Source organism: Grampus griseus, assembly GCF_964374135.1.
Source record: "Grampus griseus genome assembly, chromosome: 7".
Classification (NCBI taxonomy): Eukaryota; Metazoa; Chordata; class Mammalia; order Artiodactyla; family Delphinidae; genus Grampus; species Grampus griseus.
In genome coordinates this window covers 34,919,682-34,938,871 of record NC_139001.1, presented here as the reverse complement: position 1 = coordinate 34,938,871, position 19,190 = coordinate 34,919,682, and the positions used below count along the sequence as shown (strand labels likewise).

At 38.5% G+C, this 19,190-nt stretch overlaps 1 protein-coding gene across 5 annotated transcripts in view; it reads left to right on the top strand.

Moving 5' to 3' along the window:
* SPATS2L (spermatogenesis associated serine rich 2 like) overlaps window positions 1-19,190 on the top strand; it is a 167,045-nt gene that overhangs the window by 107,552 nt on the left and 40,303 nt on the right. For all 5 annotated transcript variants that reach the window (XM_082658591.1, XM_082658592.1, XM_082658588.1 and 2 more), the window contains 3 exons: window positions 535-643; window positions 3,893-3,942; window positions 6,649-6,895. In XM_082658591.1, the coding sequence (XP_082514717.1) occupies window positions 535-643; window positions 3,893-3,942; window positions 6,649-6,895 (406 nt within the window). The remainder of the gene's footprint in view (window positions 1-534; window positions 644-3,892; window positions 3,943-6,648; window positions 6,896-19,190) is intronic.

The window sequence follows — 19,190 nt, the reverse complement described above, 5'->3', positions numbered from 1 at the left end:
TACAATGCCCCACATTCTATATCTCTATAAAAATTAATGGAGTTTCACACCACGCTTCTGTGAACCTCACTATGACTGTCTCCACTGTGCAGATCAGAGAAGCTGAGGCATGAGGCTATTTCTGTAAATTTTCCAAAGAGCTGCCCTGAGCCCACGGAGAAGAGAGCCTGAGACAGAAAACTATCTGTGTACTCACTGAAAAGTACTCACTGAAAGTACACCTTGGAGTCTTGGGGCTGGGTTGGTGGGGGGAGTAGGTTGCAAAACCAGAGTTGGCTTTTCCCACGTGCTACTCCAGTCCTAACAAGGACGTCTCTGTAGAAATGTGTATTCAGGTAAAGAGGCTATCAGGGTGGTCACCAGGATTCATTTGTAGTGGTCTGAAGTGCCTTGAGTATGCTTGATGGCAAGAAGGTAGATTAGTTGGCTTTTCAAGGCCTTTCTAACAGATATCATTCTATCCAGTGAGAGACTAATATGGTTGAAAAATATTCAAAACGTTTGCCTTTCTTTTTCTTTTCCTCTCCTTTGCAGATCTATGCGGTTCGATCAGTTGTTCCCAACAAAAGCAATAATGAAATAGTTCTGGTGCTACAGCAGTTTGATTTTAATGTAGATAAAGCAGTGCAGGCCTTCGTGGATGGTGAGTATACACGTCCCCTGAACCCGAAGACGTTAGAACTAGATATTCCATATATTCTGTATTTTTTTCCTTGAATGCATTGAATACCAATTATTCACTAATACTTTAATTTTCATTAAAATATGCTAGGTTTTAAAGACACATCTACATATTAAGAGCAGAATTTGGAAGTTCTTTTTTCCTCATTGGGGAAAAAAAAAGACAGACTGTAGATAGTTTGCAAAGGACACATATTGTAATGCTACTAATTCCGTTGTCAACCAGTCTGTCCAATTTGTTACTAAACACGTCCTTTATCTGATGGCGCCCTTGTTAATGGAGGATAATGTACTTTACTCCTGATCTGGGAAGCCTTCTCAACTCTTCAGCCAGCATAGTTCTACTTGGCCTTACGACTGGAATCCTTGAACTTGATGCTTATGTAGCCTAGAGGACTGGTTTAGTCTTTAATATCCTTAGTTTATGATTTTGAGATTACCTACTTAGTCAGAATATCAGTTCATCTTATCTACCTCTAGAACTTTTTGCTGTCTAAAAAAAAATTGTTTTTTTGGACAGCCCATTGCCAGTGACGGTATAGAATCTAAAGTCTCAGGAATGTATTTATTCTAGAAATGGATAACCTACTGCTTTAGGTTTCCTATAAATTATGGGAAAGTCTTCTCTCCTACTCAAATTAAAGTTCCATTTATGAACAGAGATCTCATACCTGTCCTTAGTTGTCGTATGTCTTCTGTCCCAGCATTAGTTTCTGTTTTGTCAGTACGGACTAACTAAACATAATCTGACCGAAAGGTCAGGGAAGACCTATCAGCACATTCCTCGGGTTTATCCTAGTTACGCTTTATTTGTTAAGGACAGTTTGATTTACTTACTTTCCTAGGAGTAGAATAATCTTCCTAAGTTTCTACATATAGTACAATTGCATTTCAGGCAAGGTCTTGGAACCAGGCAACACACTCACATTCTGATATCTGCAGTCAGGGTTTAGGGTCCTAATTGAATTAAAAATGATTATCATTCAAAATAGACCTGCAAGCAGACCCATGGTGCATAACTTTTCTGACTGTTTTTCCTGCTTCGTGTACAAGAATCTTTACTCACCAGATACAAATACAGAGTATGTAATTATTACTCCACCTTTGCAGCATTTAGTGCAATTCATCTCAAGAAAAAATTGGGGGAAACATGCGTATCCTGGCTCAGATAAACTCTTTTCAGGTTTCACTTGCCAACATCACTCACATGGAAAAAAGCTTTAGGAAAGGAAAAAGGTTATTATCCCCATACCTCCCCAGCCTCAGTTGGATTGAGGCCCCGACGTTCTCCATCATGAAAGTTTTTATTACAGAATGACCCCTGATGAGATGCACAGATACTCAGTAACTGATGGACTGTCATCAAATCCGATCATATTTAAATAGAGCACCATGCTTGTCCTTCTTGACATTTTCACCTTGTCGGTATTGAGGTCTCATTTTTAAAGACTCATCGATTGCTGAGAAACCTCATATCATTTTGGATGGGGAGCAGTCAGAAAACTTGTTTAAAAATCACTGAAAATCAGAAATAATTGTTAAGAATCATTTACGAAGCACACTAAAAGCACTCTTTCTGAGCGGCTTAAAGAACTCCAAGCAGTTTCAGTATAATTAAAGTTTAATGACAACAATTTCAAAATTGTCTGTAAACATAGTTATTTCTTCTTCAGAATTACCCTCTAAAAGCTTGTTGTCCAAATTGCAAATAGAATTTATGTCAAAATATGCAAATTAGATGTATAATTGAATATTGCAGTTGAAAGCAGTAAGCAACTCACCTCCTCCCTCTGATTAAAAAGAACAGTATTGAACATTTTTTAAAATTTAATTTTATCTGGAAAACTGAAGTTGAGCTATAAGTAAGAACTACCCTAATGATTATTAACCACTGGTGTGACTTACGAAGTAACCTAGTGAAAGTGACTTCCTAAAGTTCTTCAAAAGGAAAATACTGTGAAACATTAATTCTCTGGGCAAATTAGAAAAAGACCAGCCCAGTTAATAAAAAGACTGAATTATAGCTTACTTTTAAGTGCAGTCTTATTATTTCAAGTACATGTAACGCAAAAGGCCTAAGAGGGGCATTGAATTGGAAACTGTGAATGGATAGGAATAATTAGCCTTTCTGAACATTAGTCCAAACACTATGGCCTTCTGGTTATCAAACAGTAACAGTAGACTCAATAATTGGGACCGTAGTAATTTGAAATTTGTTATAACGACCCGCCTGAAGTTTATCTTTGTTTAGCCAACACACTCATTGTAGAGAACTATTAGTATAATGAGACTGTATGAGAATGCTTAAAATTGTTAAAAGGATACATGTAAGAGCTACTCTTTTAGAAGCACCTATTTAAATGAGAACAACTGGTCTACTCATTACCAATAACTTATTGTTGAGATTACCCCCAGCACAGTTGGAATGAGTGAAGAATTTACTAAGACTACATGAAGATAGTGTAGCTGACCAGTGGTTAAGCATTTCTTTTAAAATGTTTTCTAATTTAATCAAGTTAGGCTTTTCCTCTGCATCTGAGCAATGCCACGTATGCATGTGAATGGCATTGACAGAACCTAGGACTCAACTTATTTGATGAGCTTCTTTTGTTTCAAAGCGGAACCTTGCAAAGACTGCATCCCATCCCTATTCACAGTGATGAGAGCAAAGCTAACATCAGATCGTCTGTCCTTATCACCCTGCAGGTTGTGAACATAATGAGTAGAGGCAGAAAATGAGCAGGAATAGCCAAACAAAAAGTTAGGATTCACAGGGTTAATAATATTCAAAATCTCATGTTTAGCCCGGAAGATTAGAGGTATTTTGATTCATATATCAAACAGAACAATTTTAATTCTACCTATGGCAATGAAGCTATCAGAAAATTCTCGATCTATTTCATTTTCTCTAAGACAACATAATGATAAAACAAAGTAAGCTTCATGTAGTGGGGCTTAATACTTTGATAAAACCAAGATCATGCAGTGAATTTAATGAAAATCTGGAAATAAAAAATGAAACTGGCATTTTTATTAAGGTAGGATGTATCAAAACAAATGAAAAAGCCGGAAAAAAAATCGCTACCAAGATGGAAAGACAGAGATGAATTTTGTGTGGTGCTTTATTATGTGAATGCATAATATATATGCATTCACATATATGCATAAGAATGTTGCATAAGAATGTTGAAAATTCTTTGTCTTTGTCTAGGCAGTGCAATTCAAGTTCTAAAAGAATGGAATATGACAGGAAAAAAGAAGGTAAGATTGATATTGATTGTAAATTAGCAGCTTCCATCAGAATCTTCATGGTTGTTATCATTTTAACAAGGCTGCCAATTTTGTGCTTCTTTCATATATGTTAATATGTACACCCAGGAAGCTTCCAGATTCACGACTCTCTTAAATTACCGGCCACCCTCCCTATTAATGCCCTTGTTTTCTGTTCAAGTGTTTTTAACCACCAGGTGTGCTTTTGAAATCCCAGAGTTTTCTTTTTAAGTATTAAGGCGAGCCCAACCGGAGAATTCAAAGGATTCTAGACGTTAACTTGCCTGAACGTATCCTGTAGCACAAAGGAAAAAATTAAGGAGTGTTTTAAAGATACTTGAAAAGCCCTAAATATATTTTCACAGAACAGAGGGGAGATTTTACTCTGCCCCTCTCACGTTATTTTGCTTTCTTGTCTAGTCACACAGTCTCGACTTACGGGCACACGTGCGGTGTGCAGCGCACACACTGGCCTCTGTCTCCAGAACGTGCCTTTCTGGTCTTGTGAGTGACCATGGAGCACTGGAGCCCTCACTAGCTCCAGTGAGGTGCAGCTTCCTTCTTTATTTTTTTATTTTTTTTTTGCAGTATGCGGGCCTGTCACTGCTGTGGCCTCTCCCGCCGCTGAGCACAGGCTCCAGACGCACAGGCTCAGCGGCCATGGCTCACAGGCCCAGCCGCTCCGCGGCATGTGGGATCTTCCCGGACCGGGGCACAAACCCGTGTCCCCTGCATTGGCAGGCGGACTCTCAACCACTGCGCCACCAGGGAAGCCCGCAGCTTCCTTCTTTTTCTTGGCCTGTAACCTGTTTCATGACTTTCACAAAAAGTCTGCTTCTCTTTTCAAAGTAACTTCCCCACCCATTCCCACTATTCCCAGAGAAGCCTTGTGTTTTGGGAATCCCAAGATATACCCTTCCCACTGAGGGAAGATCACAGGCCTGTGGCACAGGTTTTAAACAAACACAAGAAAGCAGTATTGCTTTCATAAAATCCCGAGATTACTGAAATTACTAGAATGATCCGTTCCTCCTTTTTCTCCTCCTAGCTTCATGGAGAATAGGAAGAATTATGAAAAATTTTTAAATCTTTGTATGCCACCGTCTTTGACAATCTCTGCTTATCTTTAATCATAGCTTCCCAGGCTTCTATGTGAGATGAAGACAATTTGCAGGTGATTGAAAGGCAGTATTTATACTTACCTGGAGGAATTTCAGATGTGTGGTTTGGGTATGAAATTTCTCTGATGTGAAAAACAGAGCAGACGGCAGCTGCAGACCCAACTCATTACTAAGCCTCCCTCTTAGAGGTTCAGTGGGAAAACTGTCTCCCCAGCCCAGGAGACGCAGGGCTTGTGTGGGAATAAGTGCCCCTGGGCCTTCCTTCACCCAGTCAGTGCATTTCTCTCCCCTGGAGGAGCCCTTACTCAGGGGCATGATTGTGGTTTCAAAGGAAACGAAGGAGAGTGGAGTGGAGAATCAAGAGAAAACTGTTTCTTTTTATTTAATTAATTAATTAATTTATTATTTATTTTGCGGTACATGGGCCTCTCACTGTTGTGGCCTCTCCCATTGCGGAGCACAGGCTCCGGACACGCAGGCTCAGTGGCCATGGCTCACGGGCCCAGCCGCTCCGTGGCACGTGGGATCTTCCCGGACCGGGGCACGAACCTGTGTCCCCTGCATCGCAGGCGGACTCTCAACCACTGTGCCACCAGGGAAGCCCTTCTTTTTATTTTTTTTTCCAAATGTGTTGAAGAACAAAGCCGGGCTGATGTTCAGCTGGTGGGACACTGATGCAACAGGCGGGACAGGGTCTGCCCTGATGGGCCCCGTGTCTGTTCTCATTGGCTGAGGCTTGCAACAAGGTCTAAAAGTTTTCAATTATCTAGAATGCAGGGTCGCGTTATTTTGAACTAAATGTAACTGAAGTCTTGTAATGCCGTTCAGGTAGCAGCCGAGAGATCCAGATACAGGTGCACAGTGCGAATCCAGGTGGACCCACATGGGTTCGGCGTTCCTTTGTAGCAGTTGTCCACTCCAGCTTAAGTATTCATGGGGATGATTCCCGGACAGTGACAGCAATCCAGGGATCTCCTGGTTGGCTGGTGCCTTTTCCTAGATCCAACCTGGACTTTGGGGATCTGACTCTACTTCCTCCTTTCAGAGGGACTTCCCTGCCTCTTTTGTACCAGGCCTCCCCCTGCCTCTCCTCCCCCCCAGAGGATCAGAACCTTAGTGTCCTCCCTGATCCCCCCCGCCCACCCCCACCCCACCCCCACCCCCCCACCCCCGTCCATCATCTCTTTAAGAAATGAGACCTCTTCTCCAATACCACAATAGCTGAATTCAGGTTCTTCCAGGGCAGTTATCACAAGACTCTACTGCATGGCCATTCAGATATGTAGCAAGTCAATGTGCTCAAATAATGTGTCAGCTATTGAAGCCATTTCCTGCTGCTTTTTTCCTTTTAAAGAAAACTTTTTGTTTACTATGCTTACGAGGTAAAAGTTTATACAGCTCATTGTAGGAAAGAAGACATTTACATTAACTTGGGTGGTTAATAAAGACATAGGCCTTTTCACCCATTCTATTAGAAGAGCCAGAAAACAAAAAAAGGGTAACATATCTTATTTTGGTCTCTGGGGTTCACCTTCTATTTCAAGGATGTGAGCTTCTCATTTGTTTCTCATTCTAGAACAATAAGAGAAAAAGAAGCAAGTCCAAGCAGCATCAAGGCAACAAAGATGCTAAAGACAAGGCAGAGAGGCCCGAAGCAGGGCCTGTGCAGCCACCGCCGCCAGAGATACAGAATGGCCACGTCAACGGCTGTGAGAAGGACAGCTCATCCACTGATTCTGCCAGTGAAAAACCAGCCCTTGCCCCCCGTGAGAAAAAGATCTCAATACTCGAGGAACCTTCAAAGGCACTCCGTGGGGTCACAGGTCAGTTATCCTTAAGTAAAGTTGCTTAGGCAGACATAGAAGAAAAGGATGCCAAGGGACCCACTGGGACAGTCATTGCTACTGTTGAAGTTGTTGGAAGGGAAAGATTGTTCTTTTATGGTGTCCACAGATTCAAGCGGTCTTCTCGCAGGATGGTGGAGGCGGGGAGGAAGGTGACAAGGCTAGAGAAGAAGTGTGCAATCTAGCCCTGCACTAAGTCAGAGGGTTTTTTTAACTAAAAAATATAGTTCTAGTCTGTATTGGGATCATCAGGAAAAAGGAAATTCCAGTTTAAAGAAATTTTTCACTTTTGCTGGGATAAGGGAGGGATAATTGGTGACCAAAGGAAATGTTATTAAAGGGTAGGCCAAGTTATTTTAACTCCTGGTATTTTGTATTATGTGATAGAATATATATCCCAGGGTGTTAGAATCTGGAATGTTAATTACTTGTGCTATAGCTATACATTCATTACTCGACAAAAGGCTACTTAATCAACTGTATGACCTTGGGGGCATCATTTCATCTCTAGTGTCCCATTTCTTTTCTGCAACATAAGGCAGCTGTACAGGAATCTACTGGATCAGTGGTCTTCAATACCGTCTGACCCGATGCTCCATTTTTATATCAAATACTAAAATAAAATTCATAGATAATATACTCTACCTAGAAACAAAATGTCAATAATATAAAAACATAAGAAGTTCAAGAACAACTAAAACAGAAGGCCTAATAAAATGGCCAGATGTTCACACCCAATTATAATGAACCACTTTGCACTTAAAAGAAGGGAGACAGTACTCAACTGGGTAACGTGAACACTGTTTATTTATATGTGATATGTGAAGTAAGAACTGAATAAGTATATTTTTATGTAGACATGGGATCACTGTGAATGCAGCTGCTACAAATACAGACTGACAAGTGCTGATTGTCAACTCAAATAATGTGACTGCCCATGTGATTGGCCACGGGATTTTCCAAATGGTGAAAAGCTCTTGGTAAAGTTCTGAACACCAAAGAGTCCAATTTTCTCTTAATTTCCACAGTAGTCGAACCCTAGAAATCCAAGTAAACCTTGGAAGTCCATAGGAAAACTGTACAAAAAATACTTGGGTTTACATGTCATGTGTCTAGGAGGATGTGAGAAAGTTCAGGTTACAGGGCAGTTCTTCGTTGTGTGGGATTCCTGTGATTGTGAGTCATTTAGCATCCTGCCCCCAACACCCACCCATACGCAATCATTTAGATAAATTTTAAAAGTGCCCTGTTTTTCAAAATGCCTCCTAAGATAAACCAAGGATGAATAAGACAGGGGCCCTACCTGAGAAGAGTTTAGTCTAGCAGAAAAGACAAGTGCAAACAGAAAATCACATAGTAACCAGTGTTGAATCAGGGATACCATGAGGAAGCATTAAATAACACACTAGGAAGTTTTTTAATTGCTCACAAAGCTCTAATTTTCTTCCATAAACACATTACCTAACAACACTATTAATAGTGCTATAATTCAGATAATCCTTACTACACAAGGATTTCTTAAAAACAAACAACGAAAATCACCTACTTCTATTTAGAATCTGGATTTTCCAGTAATCTTTTCATTCAGCTTTTCCTCAGCCTACAATTTTGAGAATGTTTTGATTTATAGTCAGGGCAGGAGAAAGAAATTAAATAATCGAGTGGCACATTCCCAACTTTGCTTGTGATTTGCCTTCACACCAATTATTTCAAAAGCTAATTACTCAAGTTGCTGTTGTGATATCAATCATACACTAAAAGCGCAGCACATATAGTTGTTCATTTACTTATAATTTATACCTTCTTCCTAAAGCAATTTCAGTAACTCTATCAAGTATATGACATTAGAGCAAATGCAGTAGTGAATCGCTTCACTTCACGGTGGATAGCTACCTTGAAAGTTAAGTACCCATCCGACGAGTTCTCTGTACCAGGGGGCTTTTGTGAACCCTGTCATGAAACTTTTGGCGAAGAATACTTTATTGCACGAAGAGCCATCCCAATAGCCCTTTGGTTTTATAAGCTTAGCATGAAGGCATTGAGGTATGTCAGTATTATTTGTTAGTAATTAATAATACAAATCTATCACTCATGTAAATTTTTCTGTTAAAGAATAAAATGATGATAATGGAAGGTTATTAGATGTTTTTGCAAAAGGAAGGGAATCCTCCTGGTTGACCATTCATCAGTAGCTCACTTATTGTGATCATAAATTTTAAAATGAGTTTATAACTAGTTAAGTTTTCCTTCCCAAAGATGATGAAAGTTCATCGGGAAGTTGATGCCAAAACTGTCAAATGACTCTGAAATGCTTATTCAGTCTATCAGAAATCCTGAGACCTCTGCTAGATAGTTCACAGATGAGTGTTGGGTCTTGGGCATTCCACACCCCATTTTGAGTAGACCTTTGGAACTGAAAAGGATGGGAACGATTCCTTACTCCCCTCACTTTATAGCTGAGGAAACCAAGGCCCTTGGGTCGAGAAACTGAGAAGACCCACACCCGGGGGTAACTCTCTTTGGTTAGCAAAAGCCTGACTCAAATCGATGCAATTTTATGCACATGTTAGAGAGTTATTGCTAAAACCACAGGCTCCCTTACTCCTAAAAGATGTATAATTGAAAAATTAGGAAAAAGTAATCATAACAAAGCTAGATAATGGTATTCTGTACTTGAGTGAGTTCGAAGTATGAGCGTAAAAGAAATCTCCAGTCTGCTAGTGGTGGAGCATTTATCAAGCTTTCCAATAATGAAACTGCCTCAGGAAAGCCTGTTCTGAATGCCCAGCTGGGCAGCAGGCTGTGAACATGTGGAATGCATGTTTCATCTTTTTATAACACCTTGACATTCAAGATCTCTCTTTTTAAAAGTTTTAAAAGGATCATTTTCTGGTAGGAGAAAAGTTAACTTTAAGATATATGCAGGTGGTTCCAGGGTGTTAGTGTGACTTCCCACATGAAACATAACCACCCAAAGCATCATCATTTCAGGCTGTAAATATAGTACTGTCGAGTGGGACAACACTGCATGTCAGCATATAGCTTTGAAGTTGGGGAGTTTGATTTAAACTTAGTACAAAATTACTTTTTTAAGCCTTGGAGTAGTTTTTTCTGTATTTCAGAATTTTTAATAACAGCTCAAATTAGATCTTTTACATAATCCGATCAAGATCATCTGCGTCCAAGTACAAACTCAGACAAGGAGTAGATCAAGATTTAGTTTTACCAAATGTAATGCCAAGGATCACTTTTATTTCTAAGGCTCCATCTAAATGACTAAAGCACATTATACCCTTAGGGTTCAGTTATCTTAAATGTTGCTCCTGCACTACTTTTCTTAGGGCTCAGATTGCTGAAATGTATAGGCGCTTATCGCCGTAGGGGCCAGAACAGGAATTCAGATTCCTGTGTTGTCTTTCTCCCTCTGGACACAATTCCCATCCAATAGGAAAGGAGCAGGATTATGGGCCACCAACTGGCTCCATTGAGATAAACTTGGGGGCGGGGCTTTCCTTGTCTTCAGCTTCTCTTCCCAGCAGGCTTCCTTTATATCCTCTCATCTTGTCAAGCATCCTGGGAAGTCAGCTCTTCTGTTACCTGTTACTTGTCTCGAACAGAAGGCCCCATGCGGTGTTCACTGACCTCCACAAACCAGACTTCGCAGTCTGCCCTGTATTGGAGGACAGGAGCAGCTCCATCGTTTTACCTTTGCAGTGCAGATTCTGTGTTTGGCATGCCTCTGGCACAGAACTGCTTTCTCATTCTCTAGGTGAACTGAACCAAATGTGAGAGAAAGGGTCCTGTTGTTTTAGAATGTTGGCTGCTTGTCCTTCATTTGTGCTTCTTATTAAAAAGCAACAACAACAACAGACTGTTTTACAATATTTTTATGGTGTGAGGTTCCCTATAGGATTTCCAGGCAGATTTTTTAATGCTGTTGTTGGCCCTAGCTACAAGATTATTTCCCCTGCTTTTCTAAACCCTATATTGGACCAGAGGATTAGAAAAGATCAACAAGAAGAAAGCAGCTTGCCGAGAACTTTAATAGAAAAGCCAAACGTGTATATTCCAGGATCTCAGCCGTGCCAGCTCTCAGATGGAAGCAACATAATATCATAGCTAAGAACCAGGGCTTTAGCATTAAACATGTTTGGATTCAAATATTGGCCTTGTCACTTACTAGGTGAGTGACCCTGGACAAGCTAACCGCTCTGTGTGTTTATCTTCACTTGCAAAATATTCTACTTTACAAGATTGTGGTGAGCGGTAAATGAGATACATGAAGTGATCAGCACAGCATCTGGCACAAAGTAAACCCTCAAATCATTTCTTTATCCATCCAGGAAATGTTTTAAGCATCTAACATGCGCCAGGAATTCTTCTAGAAGAAGTAAACAAAATTAAAAAGGTTTTGCCCTCTTGGAGAGATGCACAGTAAAGCAGAATACAGCTGAATGATTATAGATTATAGTAAATGTTGTGAAGCCAGCAAGTAGGAGAGAGACTGGGGCAGGAAGGGAAGTGTGGGTAGCAACCGCGGATAAGGCCATACGTGACATGAGTGGATGAAGAGGAGATGTGGATGCTGAGACATTGAGGCTGAGGATGCCCCTGTTCACATTCTGTCACATCAAGCTATCTTGGTCTGAACAGCCAATGTTTTATTTAAACTTTAATTAAGGATTATTTTAGGTGAAGCCCTTGTAGAGTTATAACCATTGGTTTTTAATTAAAGATATAGTACTTTATTCGTATATATAGCTGACATTAAGTACTGTCATGTGAACAGGCGTTTTAAAGCTTATATTTTAGAGCACATTTATCATTATTCTCACTCTATTATTTTGGCATCAGATCCTTGGTGTTAACTCTTGTTTGTAGTTGTGCGTTGTTCAGTCTCAACATCTGCTTCCAGCAGCACTGTGTCTGAACTGTTCAGGTAGTATTAGGGGTGGCCTTACATTGTGTTTTCAGTGGCTTAGGCCTCTGCTTCCTTTCTGTGTGTGTGATAAAGCAGAAAGAGATGGAGACAGACATAGGATGTATCGACGTGAGGACACAGGATATGAAAACCCCTCGGGTGTTTTTCTGTTACCTGGGTACAGCGAAATCCAGAGCCCTCTCCCTTCTCTTTCTCATTTGAAAACTACTTTTGCTACATCCTTACAGCAAAACCACAAACCTACTCATCTCTGAATAGCTGATACCTTCGTAACTTCCCACTCAGACCTTGTTACGGCAGTTTTCAGTTAAAAATAGACTTAATTAAATGGAATGCACTCCTTGCGAAGAATAAAAGGCCTTCCCTTTTTTTTCTTAATTTTGAACAAAGATCTAAATGGTTCTATCAAAATGCTATGAGAATTAAGCCTGTTTTTCAGAGAAATAAGTCTGCAAAACAAATCAAGTTAACATGCCTACCTTGTGTCATTGACAGCTTATTAATCTAGCGACTTTGTTATCTATTATCTTTTAATGTAAATAAACCTGTAAAAGTATTAATGACGTATGAGACCTTGTAAAGACAATGTAAATTAAACTAAAAGATTGGCTTCCAATTAGAAAGTTTCCAGCTTTTATGCCCTCTGAGCTGATCAAGTCTTATAGAACATGAATGAAATAATAAAGTCTATCTGTATTCGATAAAGAAGTTACGAAAAGGCAGAACTGACTGACATTATGTCTTCTGAATAAACCTGTTTTGGTCTCTGTTCCAAAGTTATTGGTTCCTCTGAATTTCTGTTAATTAGCCTGTCATGTAGAGATAGAAGAATGATGAAAAATGCAAATTAAGGTGCACAATAATTGTAATGTGAAGACTTTTCTTGGGGCTTCATCACTGGACCGTTATTCTGTGACATCTTAAAAGAGTTGTCTTTACTCACGGTCTCCATTCCTTCACCTCTCTCTCACTTATCAACCTATCCTATGGCTTACAGCCCCATTAGTCCAAGGAAATTGCTCCCACCAAGTTTACCTCTAAGTCTTCTCTTACTGGCTGTTAATTGTTGAGTCTCATCAAGGCTGGGTTAGTTCCAAATCCTTTCTCATATAGAGCTATACTCTTTTTGTAGATCATTTCAGCCATACCCTAGCCTTAATTATGTACACTGGCTCACAAACTCATCATCCCAGTCGAGGCTACTCTCTGAACTCAGACTCTTACTTGACATTTTCACTTTGAGATTTCAAAGCACTTTAACAACATGCTCATAACAAACTCCTGATCTCCCTTCCCAGCCTTAGCTTTCTTTTATTGTTCCTGATCTTAGTGTACTGTCCATCCATTCTGCAAGCCAGAAATCCAGGCATCAGTCATGACATCTTCCTCATCACCAAGTTCTGTTGATTCTCCGTTTCAAATATTCCTGGAATCCATCCATTTCTCACTGTCTCTACCTCTACCTTCCCATCAAAACCATCCTTTCTTGCCTCTGCTGCTCTAAGTGTCCACTCATTCATCTCCTGGCATTCACTCTGTTCCCCTCTAAATCATTCTCTATCCTGTAATCTTTTCAGATGACACATATTTGAACTCTTAAGATAAAGGCCAAAAGTCTTACCCTCGCCTGCAAGCCCAGCATATTCTGGCCCCTGTGTCCCGTTCCTGCCTCAATGCACAGCATGTCCATTCTTGTTCTCTGCTTCAGCCGTACTGGTGTCCTCTTAGTCCCACGTACTGGCCGTGTATAACAGTCAGGTTCAAGTCAGGAGAGAGAAGCCACACCAGTTATTTGGATGGGAGGAATGTAATAGGAAGAACTGCTAACTAAAACTGTAGGAGGTGGCTAACTACTAAAAGGGGTAAGTAAGGAGTCTCAGGGGTCTAGACGTGTCAAGAGAGCAGTTACTATCTCCAGGAAGACTGGACAATAAAGGAACTAGGACTGGGAGAGTCCCCCAGTCTAAAACTGAGACTGACCTCATCAAACAAGGTGTGTGGCTACCCAGAGGAACATGCATGCCGCCTCGCGGTGGCAAGAAATCTTGGCATAGGGCCTGGCCCAAGCTGTTCTGTAGAAGAAGCCCACCATTGCCATAGGGTGTAGATAGACTGGAACTGCTCAAAGCCACTATCAGGGCTGGGGAGCCAGAGAACGTGGCATGAGAGTGCAGCTGGAGCTCCTCTGCATGGCTGCTGGCTCCTGTGGTGAATAATAATAATAATGAAGGACCAGAACCTAGACAGGAAGTGTATTTCTGTCTTCATCGCCTTGTGCGACCCCTTTGTTGCCCTCTACCGACAAAGCTAACGTTCTGCCAGTTGGCAAAACAGAATTGTTTACAGCGTCCAGCTCCAGTATCACAAAGTAGGGCAAAGAAGAGTGGATTTGGAGTTGAGAGACAATAACTTGATAACTGCCTCAAATACTGTCTTTGCCTGGAATGCCCTCTTCATCTGATTAGTTTTTCATGTAATTTCAGGTGGGCTTAGTTGTTACTTCCATGGAGAATTCATTCTTGATATCCCTAAGTCAAATACTCCAATTGAGGATTTCATATACTGTGTACTTTTCTTTCATAACACTTAACACAGCTGTAATTCTACATTTGTTTGTGTGGTGGTTTGATTTATGTCTTCCTATGAGACTGCAAGTTCTATAAAGATGGGAACCACAAATGTCTTTTACCACTGTTGTGTTTTTGGCGTCTAGAACAATAACTGCACATGATAGAAACTCAAACAAGCCTTTTTCCTGGTTGTTTTGAATTATTAATGATAAAATATGTGGATAAGTGTAGGTTAATTAAAAAGTTTAAGTTTCTGTGCTGCTTTTTAAAGATAATTATGGATTTTGTATTTCTGGTTTTTAAAAGGCATTTATATTAATTGGAGAGATATGAAAAATGCAGTAAGGTTTAAGGGGAAAAATATCCTACCTCTCAGAAAAAAACACCGTAAAATTTAATTTCAGAATGTTTTAAATGCACAGATGTATAGGGGTTGTTTTTACAAATATTACGTAGCGGGTGAACTTTTATATTCTGCTTTTTACTTAACATGACATTACAAACATTACCTCATCATTGTATGTTCTTTAAAAACATGACCTTAATGGCTGCAATTTGCCATGTTTATTTTAATTATTCCCAAACTGTTGTCCATGTGCATTGTTTCCATTTGTTTGCTATTATAAGCAATGCTATAGCAAACATTTCTTGTATATAAATCTTTATGAACAATCATGATTATTTCCTTGGCATATTTTCTTAGAAGTGGAATTATTGGGCTCAAAGGGTATGGATATTTTTTAAGTGCTTAATATATTGCTGTCCAGAAAGATTGCACTAATCTCATTGTTTTTATTTGTAAAACCGATTAGTAGAAAGATGGAACATTTTTGAGACGTTTAATTTCCATTTACATTTTTTCTTTTGTGAGTACTTAAGAACACTAAGATCAATGATTAAAGAACTACCAATTACTTTATTATTGGTTATTATAAAACACTATTGAATTCACTTAAGTATTGATACTTTTAAGAGAGTGGTAATGCTTTAAGTAACACAGATATTAGCAATTTTAGGCATTATTTTATAACAACAAAATTATTTTTTGTTTATCGGTTTTTTCTAGATAGAACTACTTTACAATACTAAGTTAATTGTCATCAAATGATGTGATTTACTGAAATTACATTTGTATAGGAGACTATGAAATCATCTAAACTCAATGGGTTAAAATAATTGTTTTAGAACTACTCTGTATTTAAGACATCCTTTAAATTTAGATTTGAATTCTGCGTATACTTCCTTCAGTCTACTTTTAAGTACATGAGGCTTTCACTAAAAAGTAAAAGCTAAAGAGAAAAAGGAGTTTTCAGAAACTTTCAAATCTGAACACATACATGGCTGTACATATATTATGAAAATCTTTGAATCTAAGTTCACATATTTCTCCCAAAAGGAAGATTTGTTTTCTCTGGTGCTGTTAACAAAAAACAACCACCACAGTTCATGTTTTGCTCTGTAAAATAAATTAAGTCAAGGACAAGTCCAATATGTAAGTTGATACAGAGATTTAGTAACTGGAAAATTGATAGTTCTCAGTATTGGCAAGAGTTAAGTGTGAGAACAATTGCATGCATTACAGCTGAATGTCAGTGGGTCCAAGTGACTGGAAAATAATTTGGCAAAGCATATCAAGAATTTTTTAAGAAAAAGAAAGGCATAAATTTATATCTTCTTCATCATAAACGCCACTGAATTATAGTAAAGGATTTTTAAATATAGAAATCCACAATAATGAAGAAAAGGGAAAAGAGGGCCTCAATTTCTAGAGGAAGGAAAGTAGGTGGAAGAGGATTGACTGATGAAGCAGAGTATGGGAAACTGCAGCATAGAATTCAGAGGGAGAGAGCTTTGGGAGGGAGGAGGCTGACTGCCTGTCAGAAAATGGGGAAACTCTGCATTTGGAGTCAGCAGTTACCAAAAAAAGGTGAAGAGAGGAGAATTTTAGGAGAGATAAAAAGAATAAAATGGAAATCCTAGAACTAAAAAGTACAATAACTGAATTTTTTTGAAAGTCATCAGATGCCTTTGGCAGCAGTTTGGACAATAAAGACTAAAGGATCAGTGAACTTGAAGACAGGTCAGAAGAAATCATCCAAACTGAAGAACAGGGACCAGTGGTTAAGACTCCACGCTTCCACTGCATGGGGCATGGGTTCGATCCCTGGTCGGGGAACTAAGATTGATTAATTAAAAACAAAAATAAACAAACTGAAGAACAGAGAAAAATATTAAAAGAAAAAACAAAACAGCAACAAAAAGCAGAGCCTCGGTGACTTAAGGGGCAGTATCAAGCAGTCTCACAGATATGCAATAGGAATCTCAGAAGAGAAAAAGAAGAGAATGGAGGGAGGGCGCTTATGAAGAAACAATGGCCACAGTTTTTACAAACTCAGCATAAAACAACCACCCACATATCCAAAAAGCTCAGCAAAATCCAAGCAGAGTAAATGATAGAAAATCACACCAAAGCATATCATAGTCAAACTGCTGAAAGTCAAAAGTGAAGACAAAAATCTTAAAAGCAGCCAGGGGAAAAAAACACACATTGCAAATAGGAAACAACAAAAAGATAAAGGTTGACTTCTCATCAGAAACAATATGGGCCAGAAAGCTCTAGAATGAAATCTGTAATGTAATGGGAATAACTGCCAATACGGAATTTTATATCTAGTGAAAATATCCTTCAGAAAGGACGGTAAAGCTAAGATAATTTCAGATAAACAAAAGCTGAAAGAATTCATCACCAGCAGACTTGCACTACAAAACAAGCTGAAAGATATTCTTTAGGCTGAAAGTAAATGATACCAGATTGAAATTTGGATCTGCTGGAAGAAATGAAAACTACTGAAAATGGTAACTATATAGATAAAAAGAAAAGGGTTTTTTTCTCTTATATTTTTAAAAAAACAATTGACTGTGTAAAGCAAAAACAATAACAATGTATTGTGAGGTTTACAACAAATGTAGAGGTAAAATATATGACTATAAATATACAATTGACAGGAGTGGGTAAGTGGAATTATACTATTGTATGGTTGTTACCTTATACATGAGGCAGTATAATATTGATTCAAAGGACACTGTAATAAATTAATGACACATACTGTAATCCTTGGAACAGTCTCTAAAGACAAAGAATGAAGAGGTATCACAAAAAAAGATAAAACTATTACTTGAAAACAAATTCACCTAAAAGAAGTCAGGAAAAAGATCAAAGAGATAAAGAGTAGACACAACTCAAAATGGTAAACATAACCCAATAATATCAAAAATTACATTAAATGGAGATGGACTAAAAATTCGAATTAAAAAGCAGAGATTGACAGCCTGGATAAAATAGCAAGACCCAACTATATGCTGATTACAAGAGATGCACTTTACATAGAAAGAGAGACAGGCCTAAAGTTAAAGGAGAAAGGAAAAGATATACTATCCAAAAGGTAAGCATAATAAAGTTGGTGAGGCTATATTAACACCAAAGAAGATTTCAATACAAGCAATATTACCAGATATAATTAGGATCTTTTCATAATAATAAATTGATCAATTCCTTAAGAAGACATGACAACCCTAACTTTACATGCACCTAACAACAAAGCTTCCAGACCCATGAAGCAGCAATTGATAGAACTAAAGAAAGAGACAAATCCACAATAGTTATGGGTTTTATCACCATTTTCTTAGCAACTGATAGAGCAAGTATATTAAAAATCAGTAACAGTGTAAAAGATTTGAACAATATTATCAACCAACTTGACCTAATTGACATTTGTAGTACACTGCACCCAACAACTTCAAGAGCACATGGCATTTTCACCAAAATAGACCAATCACTGGACCATAAAATAAGTTTCAAAACAAAAGTTAAGTTTTGAAATCTTTAGAGTATGCTCTTTGACCAAAAATAGAAGTAAATTAACAATTAATAGCAATAAGATATCTAGAAAATTTCCAAAAATTCAGAAGTTAATCAGCCTTCTAAATAATTCATTGGTCAGGAATTCCCTGGCAGTCCATTGCTTAGGACTCCTGCTTTCATTGCTGAGGGCCCAGGTTCAATCCCTGGTCAGGGAACTAAGATCCCGCAAGCTACATGGTGCGGCCAAAATAAATAAATAAAAATAAATAAATAATCCATTGGTCAAAGAAAAAAATTCACAAGAGATACTAGAAAATATTTTGAACTACATCATAATGAAAATACAATAACCCAATTACCAATATCGGTAATGAAATTGACCCTGACCCCTCGTTCATTTAAAGACTAACAACAAACAGGATATTATAAGCAACTTTATGCCAAAAGGTGAAATGGACAAATTTCTTAAAAAATACGAATTACTAAAATGTACGTAAGAAATAGAACATTTGAATAGCCCGAAACCTATCAAAGCAATTGGTAATTAAAATTCCAGGCCCAGATTGCTTCACCAGTGAACTCTTAAAAACATTTTAGAAAGAAATAATAGCAATCTTAAACATATTTTTATATTCTGAAATAGTTTAGAAATAGAAGGAAGGGAGCACTTTTCAACTCTTTTAATGAGACCAGCATAACCTTATCAAAACCTGACAAAAATCATTACAAGAAAAATTTAGGAACCATATTGCTCATGAGTAAAAGAGCAAAATCCTCAACAAAATATTAGCAAACTGAAGGAAGCAATATTTAAACCCAAGATAATACACCATGACCAGGGTACTTTTTTCCAGGAATGCAACATTAATTTAGCATTTAAAAACCAATCAGTGTAATTTA